Source organism: Amphiura filiformis, chromosome 11 (genome assembly GCF_039555335.1).
Source record: "Amphiura filiformis chromosome 11, Afil_fr2py, whole genome shotgun sequence".
NCBI classification, from domain to species: domain Eukaryota; kingdom Metazoa; phylum Echinodermata; class Ophiuroidea; order Amphilepidida; family Amphiuridae; genus Amphiura; species Amphiura filiformis.
Window position 1 is genome coordinate 59,155,180 of NC_092638.1, and position 24,511 is coordinate 59,179,690.

General features: G+C 38.7%; 2 protein-coding genes across 2 annotated transcripts; both read right to left on the reverse strand.

Annotated features, from left to right (window-relative positions):
- Positions 1–580: 580 nt before the first annotated feature.
- LOC140165090 (uncharacterized) lies at positions 581–4,746 on the reverse strand. The gene is made up of 2 exons (XM_072188517.1): positions 4,637–4,746; positions 581–1,077 (listed from the first exon to the last, which is right to left on the reverse strand). The coding sequence occupies exons 1-2, from the start codon at positions 4,715–4,717 to the stop codon at positions 796–798; spliced, it is 363 nt and encodes a 120-aa protein (XP_072044618.1). The 5' UTR covers positions 4,718–4,746; the 3' UTR covers positions 581–795.
- Positions 4,747–6,124: 1,378 nt separating this feature from the next.
- LOC140163811 (uncharacterized) lies at positions 6,125–13,871 on the reverse strand. Its single transcript, XM_072187127.1, has 6 exons — positions 13,590–13,871; positions 12,595–12,738; positions 11,568–11,648; positions 10,926–11,123; positions 8,654–10,162; positions 6,125–6,427 (listed from the first exon to the last, which is right to left on the reverse strand). Exons 2-6 carry the CDS (start codon positions 12,721–12,723, stop codon positions 6,125–6,127), a joined length of 2,220 nt encoding a protein of 739 aa, XP_072043228.1. The 5' UTR covers positions 12,724–12,738; positions 13,590–13,871.
- Between the last annotated feature and the right edge of the window lie 10,640 nt (positions 13,872–24,511).

Here is a 24,511-nt window from a genome sequence, read left to right on the forward strand (position 1 = left end):
AATCTCACGCAAAAAGCTTGAAAATGAGTAAAATCTCACGCATCTTCAAAATAATTTGTTGTCCCTACCACCCCCCCCTCGCTCTTCAGATTCTCGAAGGCCATGGCTCAAATAATCACGGGTCTAGATGAACATTGTAGTCGGCAAATCCCTGTACGCCTCTGTCTCACGCCAAGCTATTCCAAAAAGTTGACAGCCCTGCCTTGAGCACATGGATAATCTTCAAATTAGGGGTCTGATTTTCTCCAAGGCCACCCAATACACCCTACGCTATTTTGTAGGATTACAATTACATAATTTACACTTTTAAAAAGAATTATGTTAAAGCCTATGGTCATTACAGAAAGGCGTTTCGAGTATCCTGTTCAGAAAAAGAACACAATTTTAACTTAAGAAGACGAAGAAGAAACCTTGTTCTACGGGTTTGAAGTCGAGTCGTTTGGTTGGCCTTTTTTAATACATACTTTTATCTGTAAATGTACATTCCCATAACAATTCAGTATCAACTGAATATAAGTCTCATAATCATATTACTTGGATTCATGTTTGCATTTTGATTAAGAATTAACCCCCCAAAAAAAAAAAAAAACATGGTTTCCATCATCTTAGAATTACAAAACCAGATCAGGAACCAGATAGGCCTAGTTGGGTATTTGAAGAAAATGTTTTCAGAAGTTTCAGAAATTTGGGTGATATTCATTTGAACGGGAAAAAGATTGTTGCCAATTTTTACAAATTTGACTCGGTCGGACGCGTAGAACAGGATTTCCTTTTATCATCGCTTAAAGCATCGTCTTAAAAGAGGGCTATAGCCATGAAGAAGAGGCCACACACGACAGGCAGCTGCGGTAATACCTGATCCGAAGAAGCAGCCATCTTGGAGTTGCAGTAAGGTGTGCCACAACAAAAAGTGCACATCTTAGGGTTGCCAACACACCGCATCTCATCATCAATTGAGTCCGGGCAAAGGACATCCGAGTCTTCTTCGCAGACGCGACTGAATGTCTTGATCTCATCTTGGGCAAACTTAAATAGGCTTTCTGATACTGAAGCGTTTTCATGTAGGAATGCGACAATCTGTAACGATAGGAGAGCAAAGACGCATCAAAATGTGGCGAAATGTTCAAATGCAGACCATAAGTTCCAGATTGGCTTTTAAATATAGAATTGTATATTTTCATTATAGAATCAGCATATAATATACATTAAACATGTTAAAATGAGTACAAACAAGCCCAGTTGGCTCAGTAGTTCTGGGTGGGTTGGGGTGTTTGTTTATGTGGGGTGGTGGTGGGTGTTTTTGTTTATGTGGGGTGGGTGTTGTGTTGTTTATGTGGGCGGGGTCTTTGTTTATTTTGGTGTGGGGTAAGGTCTTTGTTTATGTGGGTGGTTTTTGTGTTTATGTGAGGCGGGTGTAGTCTTTGTTTATGTGGGCGGGGCCTTTGTTTATGTGCAGTGGGTATGGTCTTTGTTTATGTGGCGTGGGGTATGATGTTTGTTTATGTGGGGTGAGTGGTGTTTGTTTATGTGGGTGGGCCTTTGTTTATGTGGGGTGGGGTATGGTTTTTGTGGGTAGGTGTTGTGTTTGTTAATGTGAGGTGGGTGTTATCTTTGTTTATGGGGATGGGGCCTTTGTTTATGTGGGGTGGGGTATGGTCTTTGCTTATGTGGGTTGGTGTGGTGTTTGTTTATGTGGGTGGGGCCTTTGTTTATGTGGTCTTTGTTTATGTAGGTGGGACCTTTTTATGTGGGTGGGGTATGGTCTTTGTTTATGTGGGTGAGTGAGGTATTTGTTTATGTTGGCGGGGCCTTTGTTTATGTGGGGTGAGGTATTGTCTTTGTTTATGTGGGTGGGGCCTTTGTTTATGTGGGGAGGGGTATGGTTTTTGTGGGTGGGTGTTGTGCTTGTTTATGTGGGGTGGGTGTGGTGCTTGTTTATGTGGGTGGGGTCTTTGTTTATGTGGGTGGGGTATGGTCTTTGTTTATGTGGGGTTGGTGTGGTCTTTGTTTGTGGGGTGAAGGGTTGGTGTGGTCTTTGTTTATGTGGGGTGAATGTGGTCTATGTTTATGCGGGTGGGGTGGCCTTTTATGTGGGGTGGATGTGGTCTATGTTTGGGTGTGGTGGGTGTGGTCTTTGTTTATGTGGGGTGGGTGTGGTCTATGTTTATGTGGCGTGGGTTTGGTCTTTGTTAGGGTGGATATGGTAGCTATGTTTGTGTGGTGGGTGTGGTCTTTGTTCATGTAGGGTGGGTGTGGTCTATGTTTATGTGGCGTGGGTTTGGTCTTTGTTAGGGTGGGTATGGTCTATGTTTGTGTGGGGTGGGTGTGGTCTTTGTTTATGTGGGGTGGGTGTGGTCTATGTTTATGTGGGGTGGGTGTGGTCTTTGTTAGGGTGGGTATGGTCTGTTTGTGTGGTCGTTGTTTATGTGGGGTGGGCGTGGTCTTTGTTTATGTGGGGTTGGTGAGGTCTTTGTTTATGTGGGGTGGGTGAGGTCTTTGTTTATGTTGGGTGTGGTCTTTGTTTATGTGGGGTGAGTGTGGTCTTTGTTTATTTTGGGTGTGGTCTTTGTTTACATAGGGTGGGTGTGGTATATGTTTATGTCAGGTGGGTAGGGTCTTTGTTTACGTGGGGTGGGTGTGGTCTATGTTTATGTGGGGTGGGTATGGTGGGTATGGTCTATGTTTATGTTGGGTGGGTGTGGTCTATGTTTATATGGGGTGGGTGTGGTCTTTGTTTATGTGGGTGGGCATGGTCTTTGTTTATGTGTGGTAGGTGTGGTTTATGTTTATATGGGGTGGGTGTGGTCTATGTTTATGTGGGGTGGGGTATGGTCTTTATATGGGGTGGGTGTGGTCTATGTTTATATGGGGTGGGTGTGGTCTTTGTTTATGTGGGTGGGCATGGTCTTTGTTTATGTGCGGTAGGTGTGGTCTATGTTTATATGGGGTGGGTGTGGTCTATGTTTATGTGGGGTGGGGTATGGTCTTTATGTGGGGTGGGTATGGTCTATGTTTATGTGGGGTGGGTGTGGTCTATGTTTATATGGGGTGGGTGTGGTCTTTGTTTATGTGGGGTGGGTGTGGTCTTTGTTTATGTGGGGTGGGGTATGGTCTTTATGTGGGGTGGGTATGGTCTATGTTTATGTGGGGTGGGTGTGGTCTATGTTTATGTGNGGGTGGGTGTGGTCTTTGTTTATGTGGGGTGGGTGTGGTCTATGTTTATGTGGGGTGGGGTATGGTCTTTATGTGGGGTGGGTATGGTCTATGTTTATGTGGGGTGGGTGTGGTCTATGTTTATATGGGGTGGGTGTGGTCTTTGTTTATGTGGGGTGGGTGTGGTCTTTGTTTATGTGGGGTGGGGTATGGTCTTTATGTGGGGTGGGTATGGTCTATGTTTATGTGGGGTGGGTGTGGTCTATGTTTATATGGGGTGGGTGTGGTCTTTGTTTATGTTGGGTGGATGTGGTCTATGTTTATATGGGGTGGGTGTGGTCTTTGTTTATGTGGGTGGGCATGGTCTTTGTTTATGTGTGGTAGGTGTGGTCTATGTTTATATGGGGTGGGTGTGGTCTATGTTTATGTGGGGTGGGGTATGGTCTTTATGTGGGGTGGGTGTGGTCTATGTTTATATGGGGTGGGTGTGGTCTATGTTTATATGGGGTGGGTGTGGTCTTTGTTTATGTGGGTGGGCATAGTCTTTGTTTATGTGCGGTAGGTGTGGTCTATGTTTATATGGAGTGGGTGTGGTCTATGTTTATGTGGGGTGGGGTATGGTCTTTATGTGGGGTGGGTATGGTCTATGTTTATGTGGGGTGGGTGTGGTCTATGTTTATATGGGGTGGGTGTGGTCTTTGTTTATGTGGGGTGGGTGTGGTCTTTGTTTATGTGGGGTGGGGTATGGTCTTTATGTGGGGTGGGTATGGTTTATGTGGGGTGGGTGTGGTCTATGTTTATGTGGGGTGGGTGTGGTCTTTGTTTATGTGGGGTGGGGTATGGTCTTTATGTGGGGTGGGTATGGTCTATGTTTATATGGGGTGGGTGTGGTCTTTGTTTATGTGGGGTGGGTGTGGTCTATGTTTATGTGGGGTGGGGTATGGTCTTTATGTGGGGTGGGTATGGTCTATGTTTATGTGGGGTGGGTGTGGTCTATGTTTATATGGGGTGGGTGTGGTCTTTGTTTATGTGGGGTGGGTGTGGTCTTTGTTTATGTGGGGTGGGGTATGGTCTTTATGTGGGGTGGGTATGGTCTATGTTTATGTGGGGTGGGTGTGGTCTATGTTTATGTGGGGTGGGTGTGGTCTTTGTTTATATGGGGTGGGGTATGGTCTTTATGTGGGGTGGGGTATGGTCTTTATGTGGGGTGGGTATGGTCTATGTTTATGTGGGGTGGGTGTGGTCTATGTTTATATGGGGTGGGTGTGGTCTTTGTTTATGTGGGATGGGTGTGGTCTATGTTTATGTGGGGTGGGGTATGGTCTTTATGTGGGGTGGGTATGGTCTATGTTTATATGGGGTGGGTGTGGTCTATGTTTATATGAGGTGGGTGTGGTCTTTGTTTATGTGGGATGGGTGTGGTCTATGTTTATATGGGATGGGTGTGGTCTTTGTTTATGTGGGGTGGTGGTTTCCATCTTACCTGACAACGATCACTACACTCTTCAACATGATGGGCATCCTTGTTGTCTTGGTCTTGTTCTTGAAGGCAATCTTTTGCCATATTGGGTGAATTACTTACGCAAACGAAGCACGTCAATTGCTATAATAAAGAGCCGCAGAGAAGCTAGTCGATAATTAAAACATTTAAGATTTCATGAAAGAAAATGTTTAGGTTATTATTATATTTGTTTAGTAACAAAAACCGCAGTGGTTTATAATGCACTACTCACAAGCAAAACCTACAAACCGCATTACATGTTAGGACGAATCAGGGACGTGCAGCTAAGAAACGCACACCATAAACATACCACAATAAACCATCGCAGCAAGATAGCAAAATATTCATTTTATTTTCGTCAGAAGCCAGAGGTTAGAAGAAGATAACAAAACCTAAGACACTGGGTTTTTAAAAAGACAAATGGGAAATATGACAGGAAGAAAATTACAAAAAGATACGGAAAAGAATGTGGAATAAAAGGCGAGAAAATGAGTAAACATGGTAAAGGGGGACTTATTTGTGGTCATTGGGCGTACTTTATACCTGTTTCGCAGACACAGTAGACGGTCCATCAGAAGATGGCACAATGACCGGATTCGTGGTTATACTTGTCTGTTTGGCAGACATAGTAGACGGCGCGTCAGTAGTCGGCCCTTCAGTAGATGGCACGTCAGTAGATGGCGCGTCAGTACTATCTGGAATCGGAGTACCTTAACATGTTTAAAAAAACAGTAAGGAATATGCTGATTGATTCAAAATAATCAAAGGGGCATTCCTTTGTAGGCTTATCATCCATAGGGCTACATTATTTTATGCTCTGCATCCTGGCCTAATAGGTTTCAAATATTTTTAAGTTCTGAGATTTTTGTTCTCAAAATATCGTGCCCGATCTAAAGAACCACTGAACCAATATACTGGGCTTGCACTCATTAAAAAAAACCCGATCATTTCAACGCGGGGCGCTTAGATGCAGAAGCTTTTGTTAACTATGGAAAAGGCAACCTCTTTATAACATTATTGCAAATCAATCTGCGCGTACGTACCGGAACCTGAGAATTTTCACACCTCACTGGACATTGTGGTTTATTATGATTTCTTACAACAAAGTTTTCCTCCGTATATTTAATATCCTTGATTCTATTGTAAAATGGATACACTTTGTTCATTTTTCTAGTTCGTCTGTGCGTCCATTTCGTACGTGCAAAATACTCTGTCGAAGAGTGAACACCGGGAGTGAACATAACACGAGCACGGTTTTGGAACCACAACCTGTCTACAATTATAAGCAGGACGATACATACCTGTATCTCTTGAATCGGTGGTCGCCTTCGACATTACTAAGCTTGAACAACAGCGCAAACTGTAACAGAACCAAAAGTGTTATAAATTATAAAAATGTCGTGGTTACTAGTGTTCAGACCCGCAGCCAGGGGAGGGGTGAGTCGACAAGTCCATGTACTTTTCACATGTTCAAGGGGCCAAATGTAGGCCCAACGCAAGATGCCATTGTCTAGTTGGAGGAGACCGATTGGATAGCGAGCAAATACACAATTTACCCTCAACGCCTTCATCGCGACATTCGTCATAAATTCCATACGTAGATACTCGTTCGTAATGTATGAGATGAATTGCAGACCCGTCTTCATCAGAGTCTTCCTGGCCTTCGCTTGGCGACTTAGAATTCACTTGGATAACGACAAAGAATTTGTCTTCACTTTGTGGTGCACCGGATCCGGCTGCGAGATGGACGTCCAGTTCTATGACAGTAGAATTCTGTTATTATTTAAAAATAAAAAATATTTCACATTTTAATCAATTAAGGTGCTGCGTGTAGGCTATAAAGGCTTCAACATAAAACGTCGAAGTTTTGAAATATTTTCTCAAAATTTCAAGAGATAGCTCAAAAACCACTGAACCAATACTAGGCTTGTTTGTACTCATTTTAATGCATTTTTCATACTGATTCCAAATATGGTCATAAAAATGTAAATTTCTGAAATTTTTCATTTTTTAATGAAAATTTGGAACCTGTCGTCTGCAGTCGACACCCGAATGGAGAAGGTCAAATATATTGGCTTCATCTGCATATCTATAAGACACGTACACGATATTACGGTAGTTTACTCTGAAGCGTGAGTTTCCTAACATTCTTGAAAAGATTCATCAGGATAGCTCATTTAGATTAACAAAGAACAGAAACATACCCATCATGTCCATTGCTCGCATTTTATGGAGCTACGACATTTCGAGACCCAACTGGTCTTGACTCTTGATAGACTACCCCGTAGTCCACTTGCCCATTCTGCATACACTCTGGGTATTGTATTTGAGCTTAAAACTCTGATTTAATTAATGTGTGCACAATTGATAGATTTTCACATCTGATCTTTTTAGTCACCCTACACCCTCTGTTTGTTAGCTCCCCAAGTGGACTACTGACATTGGATTGCGGTCAGAGATGCTTAACACGGCTGTCTATGAGCTTCTATGGATGAGATTGTCGGAAATCTGGCCTACTAAAATTGGCCATGATGTAATGCATCTTTAAATGGATCTGGCTTGTGATTGGTCGCCCAGATCTCGTTATGGTTTAAATCCTCCGGGTACCTATCATTACCATTAATAACTACATGGTACACAAGTCTGCCGCCATTGTGTTGTGTAATTACATGAACGCGTCACTAAGTGCATGAGCGCGTATTGTATTTGCTTGCGGTTAAATTTGATTGATAAACAAGTGTGATTGACAGTGTGAGTGTCAGGGACTTTGCCCACTCAAAATCCCGTTTAAAATTGGAAGTCCATAGTCTATTTTTAACCTGGAATTTCGCGATTAATAAACTGGCGGATTCTAAAATCAGAATTGTTCAGCATTGATATGTTGCATTCAATAATATAAGCCTACGTACACTTTACTTTTACTGTCACTAATATAATTATATGTACTTTTTCATAACAATTTTATACTAATATTTTGATGTAATTAATATCAGTATGATTTCGAGTTCAAATGAATGCTTTCATCATGATTAACATCAAAATAGACTATGGCATAGTCTAGACTCTTGATCACATGTGAGTGATTCCAAATGCACTGATGGTGTTTCTAGATAATGTGACATGTGTGTGACTTAGGTTGAATGCCGCGGGCTATCGTCCAATACTGTGGACAAGGTACGTTGACGATGTCCTCGAAATCATCAAGGTGATAGCGTGGAGAAATTGACAGAACATCTTAATCAAACAGAACCTACATGCAACATCAGATCCAGCCGAACACCATCTCGAAAAAATTTGTGTTTGCAATGCCAAAGATAAACTACAAACAACAGCAACAGCCGGTGTATGAAATGAAATCCATTGTCAAAATTGTGATTACACTTTGTCGGAGAAACTGGAAGGCTACTGGACACTCGCATCAAAGGACACTGTGCAGAAGCCGAAAAGATCTCCAGCAAAATCCACACCAGAACCGACAGACTCACATCAGTATCCGACCAACATCATTCGGCTGTCAGGAACAACGTAGCAACAACTAACTTAGCTAAACTATATCATAGACTGGGAAGGAAGTTAAAATCCTTCATCGCGAAGACCAGAAGAGCTCCAGATGGATCAGACAAGCCATCTGGATAAGACGCATAGGGGACGAAGTTACGCCTATGACCACATTATCCAGAGCTCTTCTGGAAACACACCATCATCTAGTGCATCTGGAATCGCTCAAGAGACTAGGTCAGTTGGGTCTCGAAACGTCATAGCTACCTAAAATGTGAATAGGCATAGGATATATTTCAAAAAATTTGCCTTGTTAATAGTGTGTTTCTTGTATAGCAATCGGACAATAATTGAACCAAAGTCAGTCAAAAACTCGACGGAGACTTTACAACCTCAAATGGGGTTTAGGAGCCTACCTGAATGGGCGACTCCATTTGAAATCTACACCCCGGGAGATTATCTTCCACGGATCTCAACTGGAATGATCCATTTTATACTTACACTCATAAGCGTCTCCTGTACATTATCAATCCATTTTCCAACTAGTCGTACACACGAACCAAACCCAGATGCGCTATCCTTATTCGCTGAAACAAACTGGTCTTGGAGGATGTTGTTGATTTCTCCCAAAGCAAAATCTGCCAGTACCTTCACTCTGGTATCATTAGAGATCTTGTGACTCGTATGACCTTCCTCACAAATACACTTTCCATGTAAAATTCCTGCGTTCATACCTCTGCAGAACCGTTTAGGGTTTATAGGATGCAACAATCCATTGGGATGAGAGTCATATTTCTCTCCTAAGCCGAAAGAATGATCGTCTTTTACAGGTGATAACGTCAGCAGAGTTTGTCTTAAGTCTATAATATCAATTATACGGTCTTGGTTTATTCTCAGCGCATCCATTTTATCTTTACCAAGTTTTTCTTCTAAATTCTTTGAGGCTATCGCAAAGCAAACTGGATGTGCAACCTCAATCGAACCCTCCGTGGTGCCACTTACAATAGGTCCGTATTTTAATCCGTGATCTCCGAACATTAAAGTAAGCGTATTGTCCTGTTTACTTAGAGATTCAATGAACATAGAAAGACGATCATCAAGAGTTTGAATACGCCGAGCGGTAGGTTCGTGAGCTACATTAAGATCCCAATAATTGAAGAATGATCTGTTGGCAGATATTAACTGAGTTTGTAATAATTCCATGGAATCTAATAAATAATCGTTTTGATATTTTCCGTTGTAGCAAATTCCTCTGTTGCCTATATCAAGCATAGGATTTGACACATTATCCTTGGATAAAATTTCGCAGTTAGCCAATGATATTCCGACTTGATCGATCCCTTTCGACATCAATATTTCGTCCATTTTCCTCACAGCTTCTTGGGACTGACTTCGAAGAATAAACATCATCCCACTGGTCATCATTCCATGTATTCTTATACCAGTTTTCCAACAAAGATCATTGGCAAATGTTACGTAATATCCACCAGTTTGGTATAACTTTAATAGATTACCGAAGCTTTTCGTTGTTTGGTCTCCTCCCGTCAACGCTATGGTGTTTTGAAGCGTCCCTCCGTTCAACCCTTGCATTAGATTATAATTAAACACATGAGCAAGTTTATTTTCCTTAGCATTTCTTAAAGCATTGACAGATTTAGGTAAAGATCTGAAGAAATGACTATGGGATGTTGAATCTAACCAGATTACGTTGATGTTGATTGCATCTCGACAGGTTGCATCTATACAGGTGTTTGGTGTGAAATACTGTGGCATCAATAGCAGTTGATTGGCGGTTGTGTTGTCGTGAAGGAGACATCGAAGAAAGCAGAATCCATAATTGCCATTGCTTGAGTTCTTCTTCAGAAGGTCACGAAGGGTGTTCTCCAGAGTGCCAATGTCCTCGATGGGCTTCCAAGAAAGTCTCCAACTATCGTGGATGAATAAACCTATTGAGAGACCAGACTTGCAGACATTGGCCGTACATTTGACTTGGTATCCACCTGTGTCGACCTGCAATAATAATAATAATAATAAAAGAGTTAATATTTAACAGTCACAGCCTAGTTTCTTCTTCTCTTCCATAAATCAAAATTAATTATCATGTACTCTTTTTCCATGCAATACATTTCAAGATTTTTCTTCTGCTGGAGCCCGCTGTCGTCATTTCCCAACCAAGAGCTTTTGCAGAAAGGCGATTCTCACGCATACTCAGTGTTTACTTCCGTTTTCAGAGCGTCAAGCCGATCAATCGATACGAATCGCTGAGGCAAAAACAAATGTCGCTTTTGTAAGTTGAGGAAATCTCAACTTCAGAGCGATGACGCTTGACACGTGAATGCATCAACCAATCAATTCCAACCAATTGGATCTAATTAATTCACCTTTCTCGAGCGTCAAGCCAATCAGTCGATAGAACTCGCTGAGGCAAAAACGTCGTCGCTTCTGAGCGATGGCGCTTGACACGTGAATGCATCAACCAATCATTTCAAACCAATTGGATCTATTATTTTGCTAATTATTTTACCTTTTTCGACTATTAACTTTCGTTGATGAATTAACTCAAAACAATGATTATTGACAGCAATGGATGTTCTAAAAATGTATTTTTTTAGCATTTAGAATATTATAATTGTCGTCTGCAATCGCTATCGCCGTGATAAGTATAAATGCAATTTTAATCGAGATTCTGCAATTGCACAATGCCCATCGCTTTAATTTCCAAAAGCGTTGTATCGCAATCGCTCGGCGATCGAGTATAAATCAATACAAGTACCTCAATCAGACAAATTGTTGTTGTCCGTTGATCAGTGCATTTTGGTTTGGGTTCAGAGAAGAGGAGCTTGTTGGCTAGATCACAAGATTCCTCTACCGGCTTCCTTCGCTTACAGGCGACGTATGGAGGATGCGATGTCTTGGGATCGAATCGCGGTAGATTGCATGTGTTGCCAGAGGCTCCTTTTGGAGAAGGTGGCTGTTAAAATAAAAGCATCACCGTGCAATTATAAATATTATAGTAATACGGTTGAGGAGTGTATTCACGAAGATCAGTCTGCAAAATTATCGGTCTAATCCATAATTAGGGGAAGGAACAGTCCCTATTCTTCAGATAACAAAGGCCCTAGTGCAGACCAAAAACAGCTCTTTTAGAAGGGTAGGTGTAACCCATTTTAAACAACTCTTTTTGAGAGCCACTAAGTCATCAGTAAGCAAGAGGCAACATAGTACAATTATATTGTTACTATTATACAGCATGTGCAGGGCTTGCAAGTACTTATAACTAATTTGAATGTATTTTTCATGGTGATTCCAAATATGGTCATGGAAATGTACAATAGTGAAATGTTTGAATTTTTACAGAAAATTCAAACATCTGTAGTCTGATTATGTACCAGGAATGATCTGAGTAGACTCATACCTTAATTCGTGTTTCCTCCTTGGATTGGTGTCCTGATGCATTGAAATAGAGTTGAAACCATGGGATATCAGATGGCACAATCTGTTGTTGGGTAGGAGCGAAAAGGTGAAAAAGATAAAGAGCTATAATAAAGAGAGGTCTTTGTTTGTCGTATACTAATTGATCGGAAGAGCACTATAGTCTTATTTCTCACACAAATATTCTTTGGACGAGAGTTATTAAATTTACGATAAATTGATTTTAAGACTCGAATTTGCGTTCAGGTGAGACTATCATCATGATAGCAAATATGTTACCACTGTTCAGAATCTTTGTCTTTAAACATTATAGATACTGAAAGTCATGTCTCATGGAACATAATAACCAAGTGAGGATTTATGGCTTAGATTATGTCTTCATCCAAGTAAATTTTTACTTACGTTTTTCAATTACTGAGGACATCAGTACTAATTTTGCAAGACACCATTTTTATAAAGAGGTTATTATATATTATATTATATTATATTATATTATATTATATTATATTATATTATATTATATTATATTATATTATATTATGATATAGCTTGAAAGTCACCCGAGATCCATCAATTATTTATTCTGGAGAAAGATAGATTTCGCACCATAATAGATGACTGATGGATCTCCAAGTTTCACGAGGAAAGCCTCGCTGAATACCCGAACAGAATAACGAAGGATAACAAAATACAACATCACAAAATCTTTAATTCCGCATCATCAAATCAACATATTTCACAACATAATATAGATTACGGATTGAGTATGCTTGCGGTCTGTCTCCTTCTATAGCTGGCTATCGACTACCCAAGATCGTAGGCGAGCGTGATTGATGAGAGAAAGACCGCGAAGCGATATATTTAAATAATGGATAAATCGAAAGAAAATAGCGCCAACAATTATATTATATTATATTATATTATATTATATTATATTATATTATATTATATTATATTATATTATGAGGCTCGTTTATGATAATTTAATATAACATTCTGCATGATCTTACTTGTGACTGGGTAAGCCGTGTGGTGTCTTGTACAAACCATAAGTCTGCCAGTAACCAAATAGCACATATCACAAGTATGGCAACAATTAGTCTACATAGTCGTCTTCCTCTGTCACGTATAAACTTCATCCTGGTATCTTGGTCCTGTAGAGAAATATTTAAAAATATATTAACGTATTGCCAATTTTCCGAGTTACCCAAAGAGCAAGACAGTGATTTATCATTGACGTTTCCGTCACAAGCTGAAATTATAAACTGTCAGACACTGTACTTAACCTTATTCGCAGACTCGCTGTAGCAATGTAACAGGATTAATTACCATAGCGACAGGTGAAAATAATTTTTGAATGTATTGCCCTGCACTAGACTTACGCTGTAACTCTGCATCGCATCATTATCAAAGAATAGGCATAAAGACCTAGATTGTAACTCTGTGGAAATTTCACATTATGCGGAGTCCATGTACGTTTCGCTCGCGCCTGCATGTACGACTAGTGTCTTTGAAAAGAGCGGTATTGTATTCTCGGGTCTTGTCCTCTGTAGGCCCTAACCAAGGGGTCCATGGTTCAAAACCGGACCAACAATTTCCGTCTTTCTTTCTTTCTTCCTTTCCCTTCGCCAAAAAATAGCTACCACCACCCATGAGATTTATTTAGGGTTAAGTTTTAGGGTTGTGATTAGGGCTAGGGAACTTACGAGATTTAGTTCCAGTCAAGTTATGAATCGCAGCAACCAGTCTAATTTAGCCAATCTGTGGCGTTGTCTTTTTTAAAGACAGTTACAGTTCTTGTTTGCTTCCTAAATGTTGCAAGTATAAAAATGTTATTTTGGGTAACACCTTTTTTAAAAACACATTTGAACACCACCTTACATTGCTTGTGACCGTGAACGTCATTTTTACAAATCCAATTGTCCTCGTTGTAAAGTCCTCAAGGAACGGTTAACGCTTCGAGGACGTTTGCTAAAGAGTGGTAGTAGGGTATAAGAGGACTTACGTTGCGAGGACGCGTGTCTAGGTCCTCGTTAAGCACTAGGTCCTCATGGTGTATCGGCAGTTGGAGTCCTCGGATTGAATTACTGCAACTTAAACGCACTTGACATGTTAATGTCCATGTTACACCAGTGTTGTACCAGTACCACTAACACCATAATAATCATTTCAGCGTTAATATCAGTTTTTGAACACTTTAAACACTTTAAAGCTGCTTTTCATAACCATGATAACGGCAAACATGCATGTTAGATTCCATTTTTCTTCTGCGTACGGTTCCATATGAGACGATAAATACTGTAGTACATAATGTAATATCAGAGAAGATAATACACAGTGCTTACTGAACCAAGGAATTATTCATTGTTGAATTCACGGTCACGTTTTTTACTTATTACTGACACAAGAATTATTAATTGTTGAACTTTACGGTCACATCTTGCTGTTGACTAAAATAAAGCCCGGTCATACTTTTTATTCGACGTCGAATGTGCAACAAGTATTATATCCATTCTATTTTCAGTCATTTTTAACTTCTAACGAATGTTTATTGATCTAAAATCGATTATATATTTCCACCAGTTATTTGACGTCAAATATACAGTTAGCATCCTGGACAACCGATTCTTTTGTTATGCAAGGCTCACTCAGTCATTTAATGAGGCAATACAAACGATCGAATTTGGTGTTGAAATGAGCTAAATTTTTAGTTACACCTTTTCGATGTAAAATTAATTTTCTCGGCCAAATGAAAAGCAATCATTTTCATTTTTTCAGTAAATGTCAGGAAAAATTGTAGTGCTTGATACTGTATTTTTTTTCAAATTCTAGTGTTAAACTTAGGCATGAAATTTAGTCATTTAGTGTAAGATTTTCGATTTTGATAGGCTTAAACTCTGCCCGCGAGCCTTTTTTTGGATCAAACTTTTAGCTTTTCAAAGTAAGATAGTTCGCTAATGAAGGATTTTTCCCAACTTTCTAACGCACATCACCGTGAGCGATATATCATAGTTTTGTCAGAATTTGCGTTTTCATTTCACCATTTTTACTGCCGGCTGACCATTTTTCAAAATCAACGAGTGAAATCTAAGGCTAATACTAGCATTGTGGATCGATATCCCTGGGTTTAAGGTGGTTATGGAGGCATTATAAAAGTGCTCTATGCATGTTTTAAACAGATTAATTGAGTAGAACAAAGTACACTGATCAATATGCCTTTTGTTTGGAGTCAATCGGACATACGGTTTTCAAAATATATCAATTTATATTTTCTTTGTATCTTATTGTTTTTATCAATAATCAATCAAGTTAATGAGCTAAAATGACTGGAGAAGCTCATTAACATACAATTTTTGCCAATATTTTGCTAAAAATCCCTGCATAAATGTTCAGGGTACTTTTATTTTGCATACTTTTGCCCTGAAACTTGGTCAAAGTGTTTCTGATATGTTCTAATGTATTATATAGTGAAGCCGCCCCCTAATTTGCATATTTGCATAATTAATTAGCATTTATGCAAATTAGCTCATTAATTATGCATTTATGCAAATTAGCTCATTAATTATGCAAATATGCAAATTAGAGGGCGGCTTCACTATATAATACATTAGAACATATTAGAAACACTTTGACCAAGTTTCAGGGCAAAAGTATGCAAAATAAAAGTACCATGTACATTTATGCATTGATTTTAGCAAAATATTGGCAAAATTACATATTAATGAGCCTTTCCAGTCCTTTTAGCTCATTAACTGTATTGATTATTGACAAAAACAATAGGATACAAAGAAAATATAAATTGATGTATTATGGAAACCGTATGTCCGATTTGCTCCAAACAAAAGGCACATTGATCAGTGTACTTTACCCTACTCAATTAATCTGTTTAAAACATGCTCAAAGCATTTTCTAATTTCTAGAAAACGCATCCAATACCACCTTAATATGAATACCGGCATGGCTACAGTGTTGCTAGAACTTCAATATAGCAAAGAAATTCCCAGGCCTATAGCGCTCCTACTGATCATGTTTAACCAGAACACTCAATTGGGGATTTGGGCTACCAAATCGCTAGTCGGGCAATTTGCTTTCAATGGAAAATTGACCTGGATATTAAACAACAAAGGAAATATCGACTATTTCTGCTGGTTGCTCTCGAGATAAAAGTACTGAGTTAGACATGTTCGGAGCATGAAGGGAAAAAGGGTAAAACAAAAACGGAAATTCTGACAAAACTATAATATATAGACCCACACGATGTGCTTTACAGAGGTGGGAAATATCTTTCTTTAGCAAACTATATTAGTTTGAGACGCTAAAAAATCAATTCCGTAAAAAGCTCGCGGGCGAACTGAAGGCCTATAAAAATCAAAATATCACACTAAAAGACACAATTTGATGCTTAATTTTAACACCAGGATTTGTAAAAAAAATGTATATCCAAGCACCAAGTTTTTAACTGACATTAAAAAAGAAAAAAAATATTGCTTTATATTTGACCGAGAAAATTTCATAGCAAAAAGGTGCATCTCTGAATTGTGCTGATTTTAACATGTATCGATCGACTTTTAGCGCGACTCAGCATTTCTAAAGAATCGATTGTCCAGGTTGCTAACTGCTCGTCAAGGAACATTCGTTAAAAGATAAAAATGAATTGAAATGGATTAAGTAACGAATACTTGTTGCATATGAATACAGGGCCGGATTTACCATATGGCCAGATGGGCCCGAGCCCAGGACCCCCAAATTTTGGAGCCCCCCAAAATTGCCCTGTGCAATGTGCATCTTCCATTTTAGCCGAAACACGCTATGTATTGGGCCAAAATAGCCTACAAAAATTGCATAATTTCGCGCGCACTGGCCTGTTATATACCAAAATTCAGCTTTAATTTGGGCTAAAATCATAGATTATCTATGCTAAAATAGTCTATAATTGAAATTTGTTGCGCACTTTCGCGCAAATGTCGTAGTAAAATCTAAAAACATGACCACTTGAATGCACATGCCATCATCATGGTGCGTTTGGGGCCTCCAAATTTTGGCCTGGCACAGGGCCCCCCAAAAGGTAAATCCGGCCCTGCATGAATAAACCGCGACGAATATAATGTTAACTTTGGCATAAAAACAATCTCCACAGTGGTGTCGACAGACGACACGTTCCTAATTTATTTGGGTGTATTCCTACTACATTTGGGTGTATTCCTAATACATTTAGGCGTATTCCTACTACATTTGGGTGTATTCCTAATACATTTGGGTGTATTCCTAATACATTTGGGTGTGTTCCTAATACATTTGGGTGTATTCCTAATACATTTGGGTGTATTCCTAATACATTTAGGTGTATTCCTATTACATTTTGGTGTATTCCTAATACATTTTGGTGTATTCCTAATACATTTGGGTGGACGTGTATTCCTAATACATTTGGGTGTATTCTTAATACATTTGGGTGTATTCCTAATACATTTAGGTGTATTCCTAATACATTTGGGTGTATTCCTAACACATTTGGGTGTATTCCTAATACATTTGGGTGTATTCCTAATACATTTGCATGTATTCCTAATACATTTGGGTGTACTTATAATACATTTGGGGTGTTCCTAACACATTTGGGTGTATTCTTAATACATTAGGGTGTAGTACTAATACATTTGGATGTATTCCTAAAACTATTTTGTCTGTAGCAAACTTTCATTGTCGACAATTGTCAAATCTCAAATTGTCGACAAAGCAATACGTCATTAAAATTCAAATATCAAGTTCAGATTAACATGTCGTTATTTGCATCAAAATGCTACCGTCAACTATACCGTGTACACGTAATCAAAATCAAATCGACAACTTATCACTGACAAAATTAATTGAAGTTTATTAATCCACCATTGTCATCTTATTTTCAATTATTACTTTTTTATACCTATATAGAAGTTATTTTAGTAGAAAAAAAATGCTGATCTTACGCGTATCTCTAATAATTTCACAGCCTCGATCACTAACCAAAATATTAATTAACCACCCGATTAACTAGCTTTAAAGTGCATTACAATTAGTACAAACAAGCCCAGTATTTTGTTCGGTGGAAGATATCTCAAAACTTTGATGTTGAAGCTTATGTCCATCACGCAAAGCATCATGGGCTGTGCAAAAATATATGAGCCCTGAGGAGACTGAGGAAAGATTTGTTGGCCAGCCCAAAAGGGGGAGAGCAATTGTTGGCAAGCTGAAAGGGGGTGCAAGCGATTTTAGCACACATTAGGGAGCGATCGTTATTTATGGCAGGGGGGGGAATGGGTAAATTTAGGGGTAAATTTGTGGTCTTGAGGGGGGAACCTGACATTTTTTAGTTGAACCAGGAGGGGGGATTGTTAAATTTTAAATGGAGAAAATTGGGAAAACAAGGGGAACGCGAAAATTTTGAGCGGACGCGAGGGGGGAACGCGAAATTTTTTGTCGATATTTTTGCCAAAACACCCATTCCCCCCCCTGCCGTAAATAACGATCGGTCCCTTAATACGGAAACGTTCAAATATGCAAATTTTCGGGATCGCTGCGCTCACAATATTACATCTAGGCCTACACCATTTATGGTGTGCAAATTAGGATCCTAAAAAATTTGCCATGTGCAAGGGGGCACGGTTGTTTGATGGCATATAAAACTTGAGCCATTTTTAAGAAAAGTTGAACAATGATGGCGCTATTTATCTAAAACCTTGTATGTGTGTTTACAAGAGGAAGACACTTGTAAAATGGTATTAGAACATTGGAAACAGACTAACAAATGACAAGTGAATTTTCAAAAAAACTTTTTATCATGAAATGTTAGGTATAATTCATATTAATTGGCTGATTTAAATTTAAAATAGCGCCCTCAATTTTCACAAAAATGTACAGTTTATAGAATTAAATTTACCATAAAAAGCAGAAAAAGATGAATAATTTGATAAATCTATGTTAACAAGTGCTGCAAAATATATGCGCATATTAGTGTGATAGCTTTTGAAATTATTCAGGTCTAGAATTGAACATTATAATTATGTTTTGTTTAACAAACTAATAAATGATCACACCAAACAGCCGTGGGGGGGGTTGCTAGACTATGCCATAGTCGAATTTTGATTTAAAAAAAAATATTATTATTATTTAATCATGATGAACGCATTCCGTTGAACTCAAAATTATACTGATGTTTAATGTTTATTAAACATGTTAAAATTAATAGTAAAATGGTCATAAAGAGTTTATATAATTAGATAACTAGTGACAATAAAAGTTATTGAATGCAAAATATCTTGTTATAATTTTAATGGCTCACTTCAATTCTAAACAATTCTGATTTTGGAATCTACCAGTTTATTGATCGCGAAAGTAAAAAATCCGACTATGTACTTTGACTTCTAAGCAGAACTTTACCCTGGGACTTTGGTCTCTAAACCACACTGTCAATCATACGTCTTTATCAATCCAATTAACCGCAAGTAGGCCTACTAAGCATGGTAGTATATGACGCGCTAAAATGTACGTCCATGCATTACTGAGAGTTTAACTTTCGCGCCACAACAAACGGTGCCGCAACTTCCATAGATTGTTGTGTACGAAGTAGTTAATAATGGTAATGGCACGTGCACCATTACGTTTGGGTTTTGGAAAGAACCTTCTGTTAAATCATGCATGACTCAATTACAAATCTCTACATCCCTGTCTTCTTGTCTATTGATATTTTGAATAGTGTTTATCTTTCCCTAATAGATAGCGCCCTGATCGATTCTTCCTGCATATCAATATGCTTCATTTACATTACATTACAGAGATCGGACACTAATCCCTACCATAACAAACCATGTAAAGGTGATATAACATGTCTATATTACAGGATTAGATTAGTAAACTATGTTCTATTTGCAAGTATTATAATATATTGATTGAGCAGGAAAGATGTGATACTATTTTTTGTATAGTAGTCTAGTTGCTGGCGTCAGGTATAGACGAATCCAAGTAGCCAAGTCATGGTCAGGATTTGGTCGGACATCTTTGGGTAGCCGCTTGCACCAACCTGGTGCTTTGAGCGTCCAATTGTGCAAATAAAAGCCACCTAACACCTACAGAAGATGCAAGGACGAGAAGTACATCAAAGCATAGATACCGCGTGTAGTTAATCCGATCATTATGTTTAAGGTGTAAAATGGGTGATGGAATGCAGTTTAAAATTTCCGCCAAGGCCGAATCATTTCACATTTTGAGTGCATTGTAGCCGACGGCTACCCAACTAAAGGCTGCTAGTCAGGTGTAGGAATGCGTGAATTTAGATTCGTCTATACATAGAATGTTTTTTTTATGATGATGACATGTATGATGCAAACTCATAGGTGTTGTGCGTTTGGCAATTTGGGAGGGGTGGGGGTTCAAAATGACCCCATAGGATTATAAAATCAAAATTTCAATTGCTCAAATACCTCTTTCAAATAATTATTTACATAAATAAACAAAAAAAAAAATAAATAAATAAATAAATAAATAAATAAATAAATAAATAAATAAATAAATAAACGAAAAAATTGAACAAATTGTAGCGTAGCATTAAAATCATAACCATTGCTGGCAGGAGGACTCGAACCAACGATATTGACATTAGCAGTCTGATGCTCTACTATTGAGCTATGACAGCATCTAGTGATGAGGGTCGAGTTTTTAGCTTATACAGTGTTTGTCTGTGATAATGCCGCCTCGTGAAAGAAATAAATATAAAATCTCAATTTTTAATTTAAATTTATTTGATAATTTTCTAACCTATATTTTCTTTAGAGCAGGGATTTCCCCTTTTATCCAATTTGACCGCTAAATAAGAATCTATATACTTCTTTTATTACTAATTTAATTCCGCGATTTGTTCCATTAAGCAATATCAAAGATTAATGTCAAGCATCTCACAACAGATATTTAGTTGGCTTAGAAGTCTTGCACAGTGCTTTTTAACCGGGAGGTACCGAGGTCGATTCCCACCTCTGCCTGCAATTTTTTTAAAGACTGGGAAATAATAACCTGACATTCGCCGCTGACATTCGTACATTCGTACTGCAGAAGCGGAGTTATAACTTGTTAAACTTTGCTCCTTCCGTAAAAGGGTACATTATTTTGGCACTACATTATTTCTTTTTTTCCACATTGCTGGTATTAAACATCAGATGGTCATAATTGGCGGTCACTTCAAATCATCCCCAACTGAACAAGGAATGTCCTCTCATTGTTAATTGTTGGTTAGCCCACCACTTGAACAGGATTTAGCCAAAGCAAACAAAGACTTAAGCTTTTTTACTAACGCTATACATAAGTATAAGCTTATTATCCTCTTCTACAATAGGATTACGGATTGGTGCTTGACTGGAATTACGTGCTAGTGTCATTGGTTATTGTTAAAAGGCAATAAGGTGTGTAATTGCAATATTTTCTCTGAATAGGAAAGACTCTCTACATCGAACCATGGATGCTGAAGGTTCGCAATACTGTTATTAGCTGTTATTTAGGGGAAGGTATCTTCCAACCCCAATTTCAAATGCGTAGGATTTAAACAATAGCGTGATCTGGGCGACCAGATCCATTTAAAGATGCATTGCATCATGGCCAATTTTAGTTAGGCCAGAAATTGGCCTAACTCTCCATAGAGTCCCGTGTTAAAAATGTTAACCGCAAGTCAAAGTAAGTAGTCCACTTGTGAAGCTAACAAACAGAGCAGGGGGAGTATGGTGACTGAAAATATCAGATGTGAAAATCTATCAATTGCACACAAATTAATACAAATCAGCGTTTTATGCTTAAATGTAATAGCCAGAATATTATGCAAAATGGGCAAGTGGACTACGGAGAAGTATAGGGGGTTGCAGGCCGAGAAGGAAGGGCGACTTTTAGCAGGCAGAGCGGGGGAATATCATTTTCTTGGCACGTCGTTCGGAAATCCCCCGGTGTCTCATAATTATTTCACAGCCCTGCCCCATATAATCCTTAATTCATTCTGAAACAAATGCGCAATTCTCTTGAGACGTTTGAGTGCCAACATCTTTTACTTCTACCACCTCTGCTTTTAAATTGGCGGTGTTAATGGAAATTGTTTTCTTCCTCCTGAAAATAGAGAAAAGAAAAGAACAACATACAACAAATAAAATGTAAGTAAACGTCATGAATAAGTTGTTGTTGTTGTAATGTGGTTTTTTAAAAGTAATTTTTCAATGAAAAAGTATATACTTAAAGTTGCTTGTTTACGTGTGATCTAGTTTCCCGAAGGTTTTACTTTTTTCTTTCAAATACTTTGTTGTTTCATTTGTTCTGATTCTACAAAATTCTGGTTCTACCACATAGCTCCATATTGACCACCAATAGCTTGCGACTGCGCAGTCCTGGGACGCACACTTTCCCTTGTGGGCACGGAGCTATTAAATCATGCATGGAGACACAATAGTGACGCATTGTTCCCTCACGCCGATTTGATTTGCCGACAAGCTATTCGTCGAGAGGTACCTTTTGTTCAGGACAAAAGGGTTCTGCCATTAAATCGGTAACTGGCTCGGCAGCGTAATTAACGCTTTACCAAGCTAAGTGCAACTTTCAAAATCCGACTTGAAGCCACTCAAGCGCCCATAACTCAACCAAATGATATCGTAGAGCAACAAAAGAGGTATCAAAATGCGCAGGAGAAAGCTGCGCTTTATATACATTAAATAAGTTTTTGCTATATATTTCAGTTCCCGATATATCTGACTATCTATAATCGTTTCGATACTTTCTGGGTTTATAATGGGATACTCTTCTTAATGGGGACCACAATTTTTACCTCACAAAGAAATTGTACCCCACTGTCTATTTTGTCAAACGTACACAGTTCCCGAGTACACAGTACACAAGAGAACCCCACCAAAAGAATCCATTTTTGTATCTCAATACATAATTATCAAGGATCAAGGCATTAAACAGCTGTTGTCATTACGATAAAGCTGATGGGTTGGCGCCTAGATAGCTGTGAACCTCTTTTTTGAAGCTGGCCCATTTCACAATTCCTGGAACACCATAAAAGCACCAAAACCTCCACAGGGAAGACCCCACTGGAGACCTTTTATTATTGCAATTAATTTTACAGCATACACGTTTCTTACTTTCCAAACTGTCTCCCTTCTTCGATGGTTTCCAGTAGATTTACTCCTTTTGTTTCTGGTAAGAGAAGTGCCGATAGCCCTCCAATCACGGAACATGTGCCATATAAAAGGAACGGTAACGGAGACCAATATTTACTGATGATATGTATTAATGGAGCTGTTATACCACCAATACGTCCTATCGCAGACGACATCCCCAGACCAACATTACTGTAAAAAATAGGAGAGGTTAGCCAACAAAATAATCAGTGGCATAGATTTCTTAGATTTCTTTTTAACATGATGCATGATGGTGGGGTGGGAAAAATTCTTGACGTAAATGAATCCAGCGCCTTTTGGCGACAAAATAAATTCGTTCGCGAAGCGCGCGAAAGACCTTTGCCATATTAAAGCTAAACTTTGTGAAAAGTGGAACAAATTCGCGAGAAGAGCGCACAAATGTGTACTTTTTAGGCTTGAAGCCATGTGTGATTTGCATAAATAATAGATTCCTTTTTAAAATGTTAGTTTTCACTGATCACATTGTCCCCTTTTAATTTTGAGCCAAACAAATGAGGTAAAACGAAGAAAATTGCTGTTTCATTCCAGCGCCTAACAATGCGTGTATCATCTCGCCGATCGTATTATTATCATGATTATTGGCACGAGATATGTTTATCTGGATAGCACTCGATCGCTGCATAAAACCGGAGATCCCCGGTTTTCTTATAAAATGTTACATTTTACTGTAATTAAAGCACTTCGGGCGTATACATGGCATTCATGTACACCAATGGATATTACAATAGTGCAAAGAGTAGAAATTCGAAAAAAAAACTGAGGGCGTTGCATGCTGTGGAGTATGGATGGCGGAAACCTTCAAAATACGCCTAAGAATACGCCTAAGAATACGCCTAACCTTAGACGTCTAAGATGCAATCTTAGACGTCTAAGATGCATTCTTAGGCGTCTAAGATGCAATCTTAGGCGTCTAAGAAATTCGCGGTAGACTTAAATCAACGAATCACAGGACCAGAAATCCCAAACAACCAATCATCTTAGGCGTATTCAATTATTGACCAATGAAATCTTAGACGCCTAAGATTTTACACGCCTAAGAATTCTTACACGTCTAAGATTGATATTTAGTGATGGACGGTATCACCAATGTGATTTTCTCTGAGGACTTGCAGCAAAATTGATTAATTGGTTTGATTTTATTTTCGTTGGTTTGGTGTGCTGTTTTGGTGTGGCTAGTAGTAGTCAGGTATTAATGTTGATGAGCATGATGACGGCGACGACGACGACGACGATGATGACATGATGATGATGATGATGATGATGATGATGATGATGATGATGAAAATTAATACACAAACAACAAAGAGGAACAAACATGCCTAGCATATATTTATATACCTCCATGATTCTATTTTTAACATAGAAAATTTGATCTCTTGTCTTTTTGCACTTTGCAGACTGAAATTATGCATATCTGATCTCTTCAATTATAAAAGACCTTGGCCCGGGGGCCTTGGCGAAAATATGTCACACGCTGTTCGAATTATAAAGACATAGTTGGTTGACCTTATAATGTGTGTGCAGTAATAACTTGACCTCTGAACGTATTGGATATAAACGCATCATACCCTACACCGTCAGGTTAACTTTCTTGTTGAATGGAGGTATCGAGGTCTCTTATCTGTGTATTTTGGCTCAGTCATAGCATACGTGTTAAGAAAAAACATACATGAAAAGTGAGCAGGGTGACACCATAGACAAGTGCTCTTTGTTTAAACATTAC

Coding starts and splice junctions, on each gene's coding strand:
- LOC140165090 (XM_072188517.1), bottom strand. CDS start 4,717: ATGGCAAAAGATTGCCTTCAAGAACAAGACCAAGACAACAAGGATGCC. Junction 1,078..4,636: donor AGTGTAGTGATCGTTGTCAG/GTAAGATGGAAA, acceptor CTATCGTTACAG/ATTGTCGCATTCCTACATGA.
- LOC140163811 (XM_072187127.1), bottom strand. CDS start 12,723: ATGAAGTTTATACGTGACAGAGGAAGACGACTATGTAGACTAATTGTT. Junction 11,649..12,594: donor CACGGCTTACCCAGTCACAA/GTAAGATCATGC, acceptor ACCCAACAACAG/ATTGTGCCATCTGATATCCC. Junction 6,428..8,653: donor TACAGGAGACGCTTATGAGT/GTAAGTATAAAA, acceptor AAATAATAACAG/AATTCTACTGTCATAGAACT.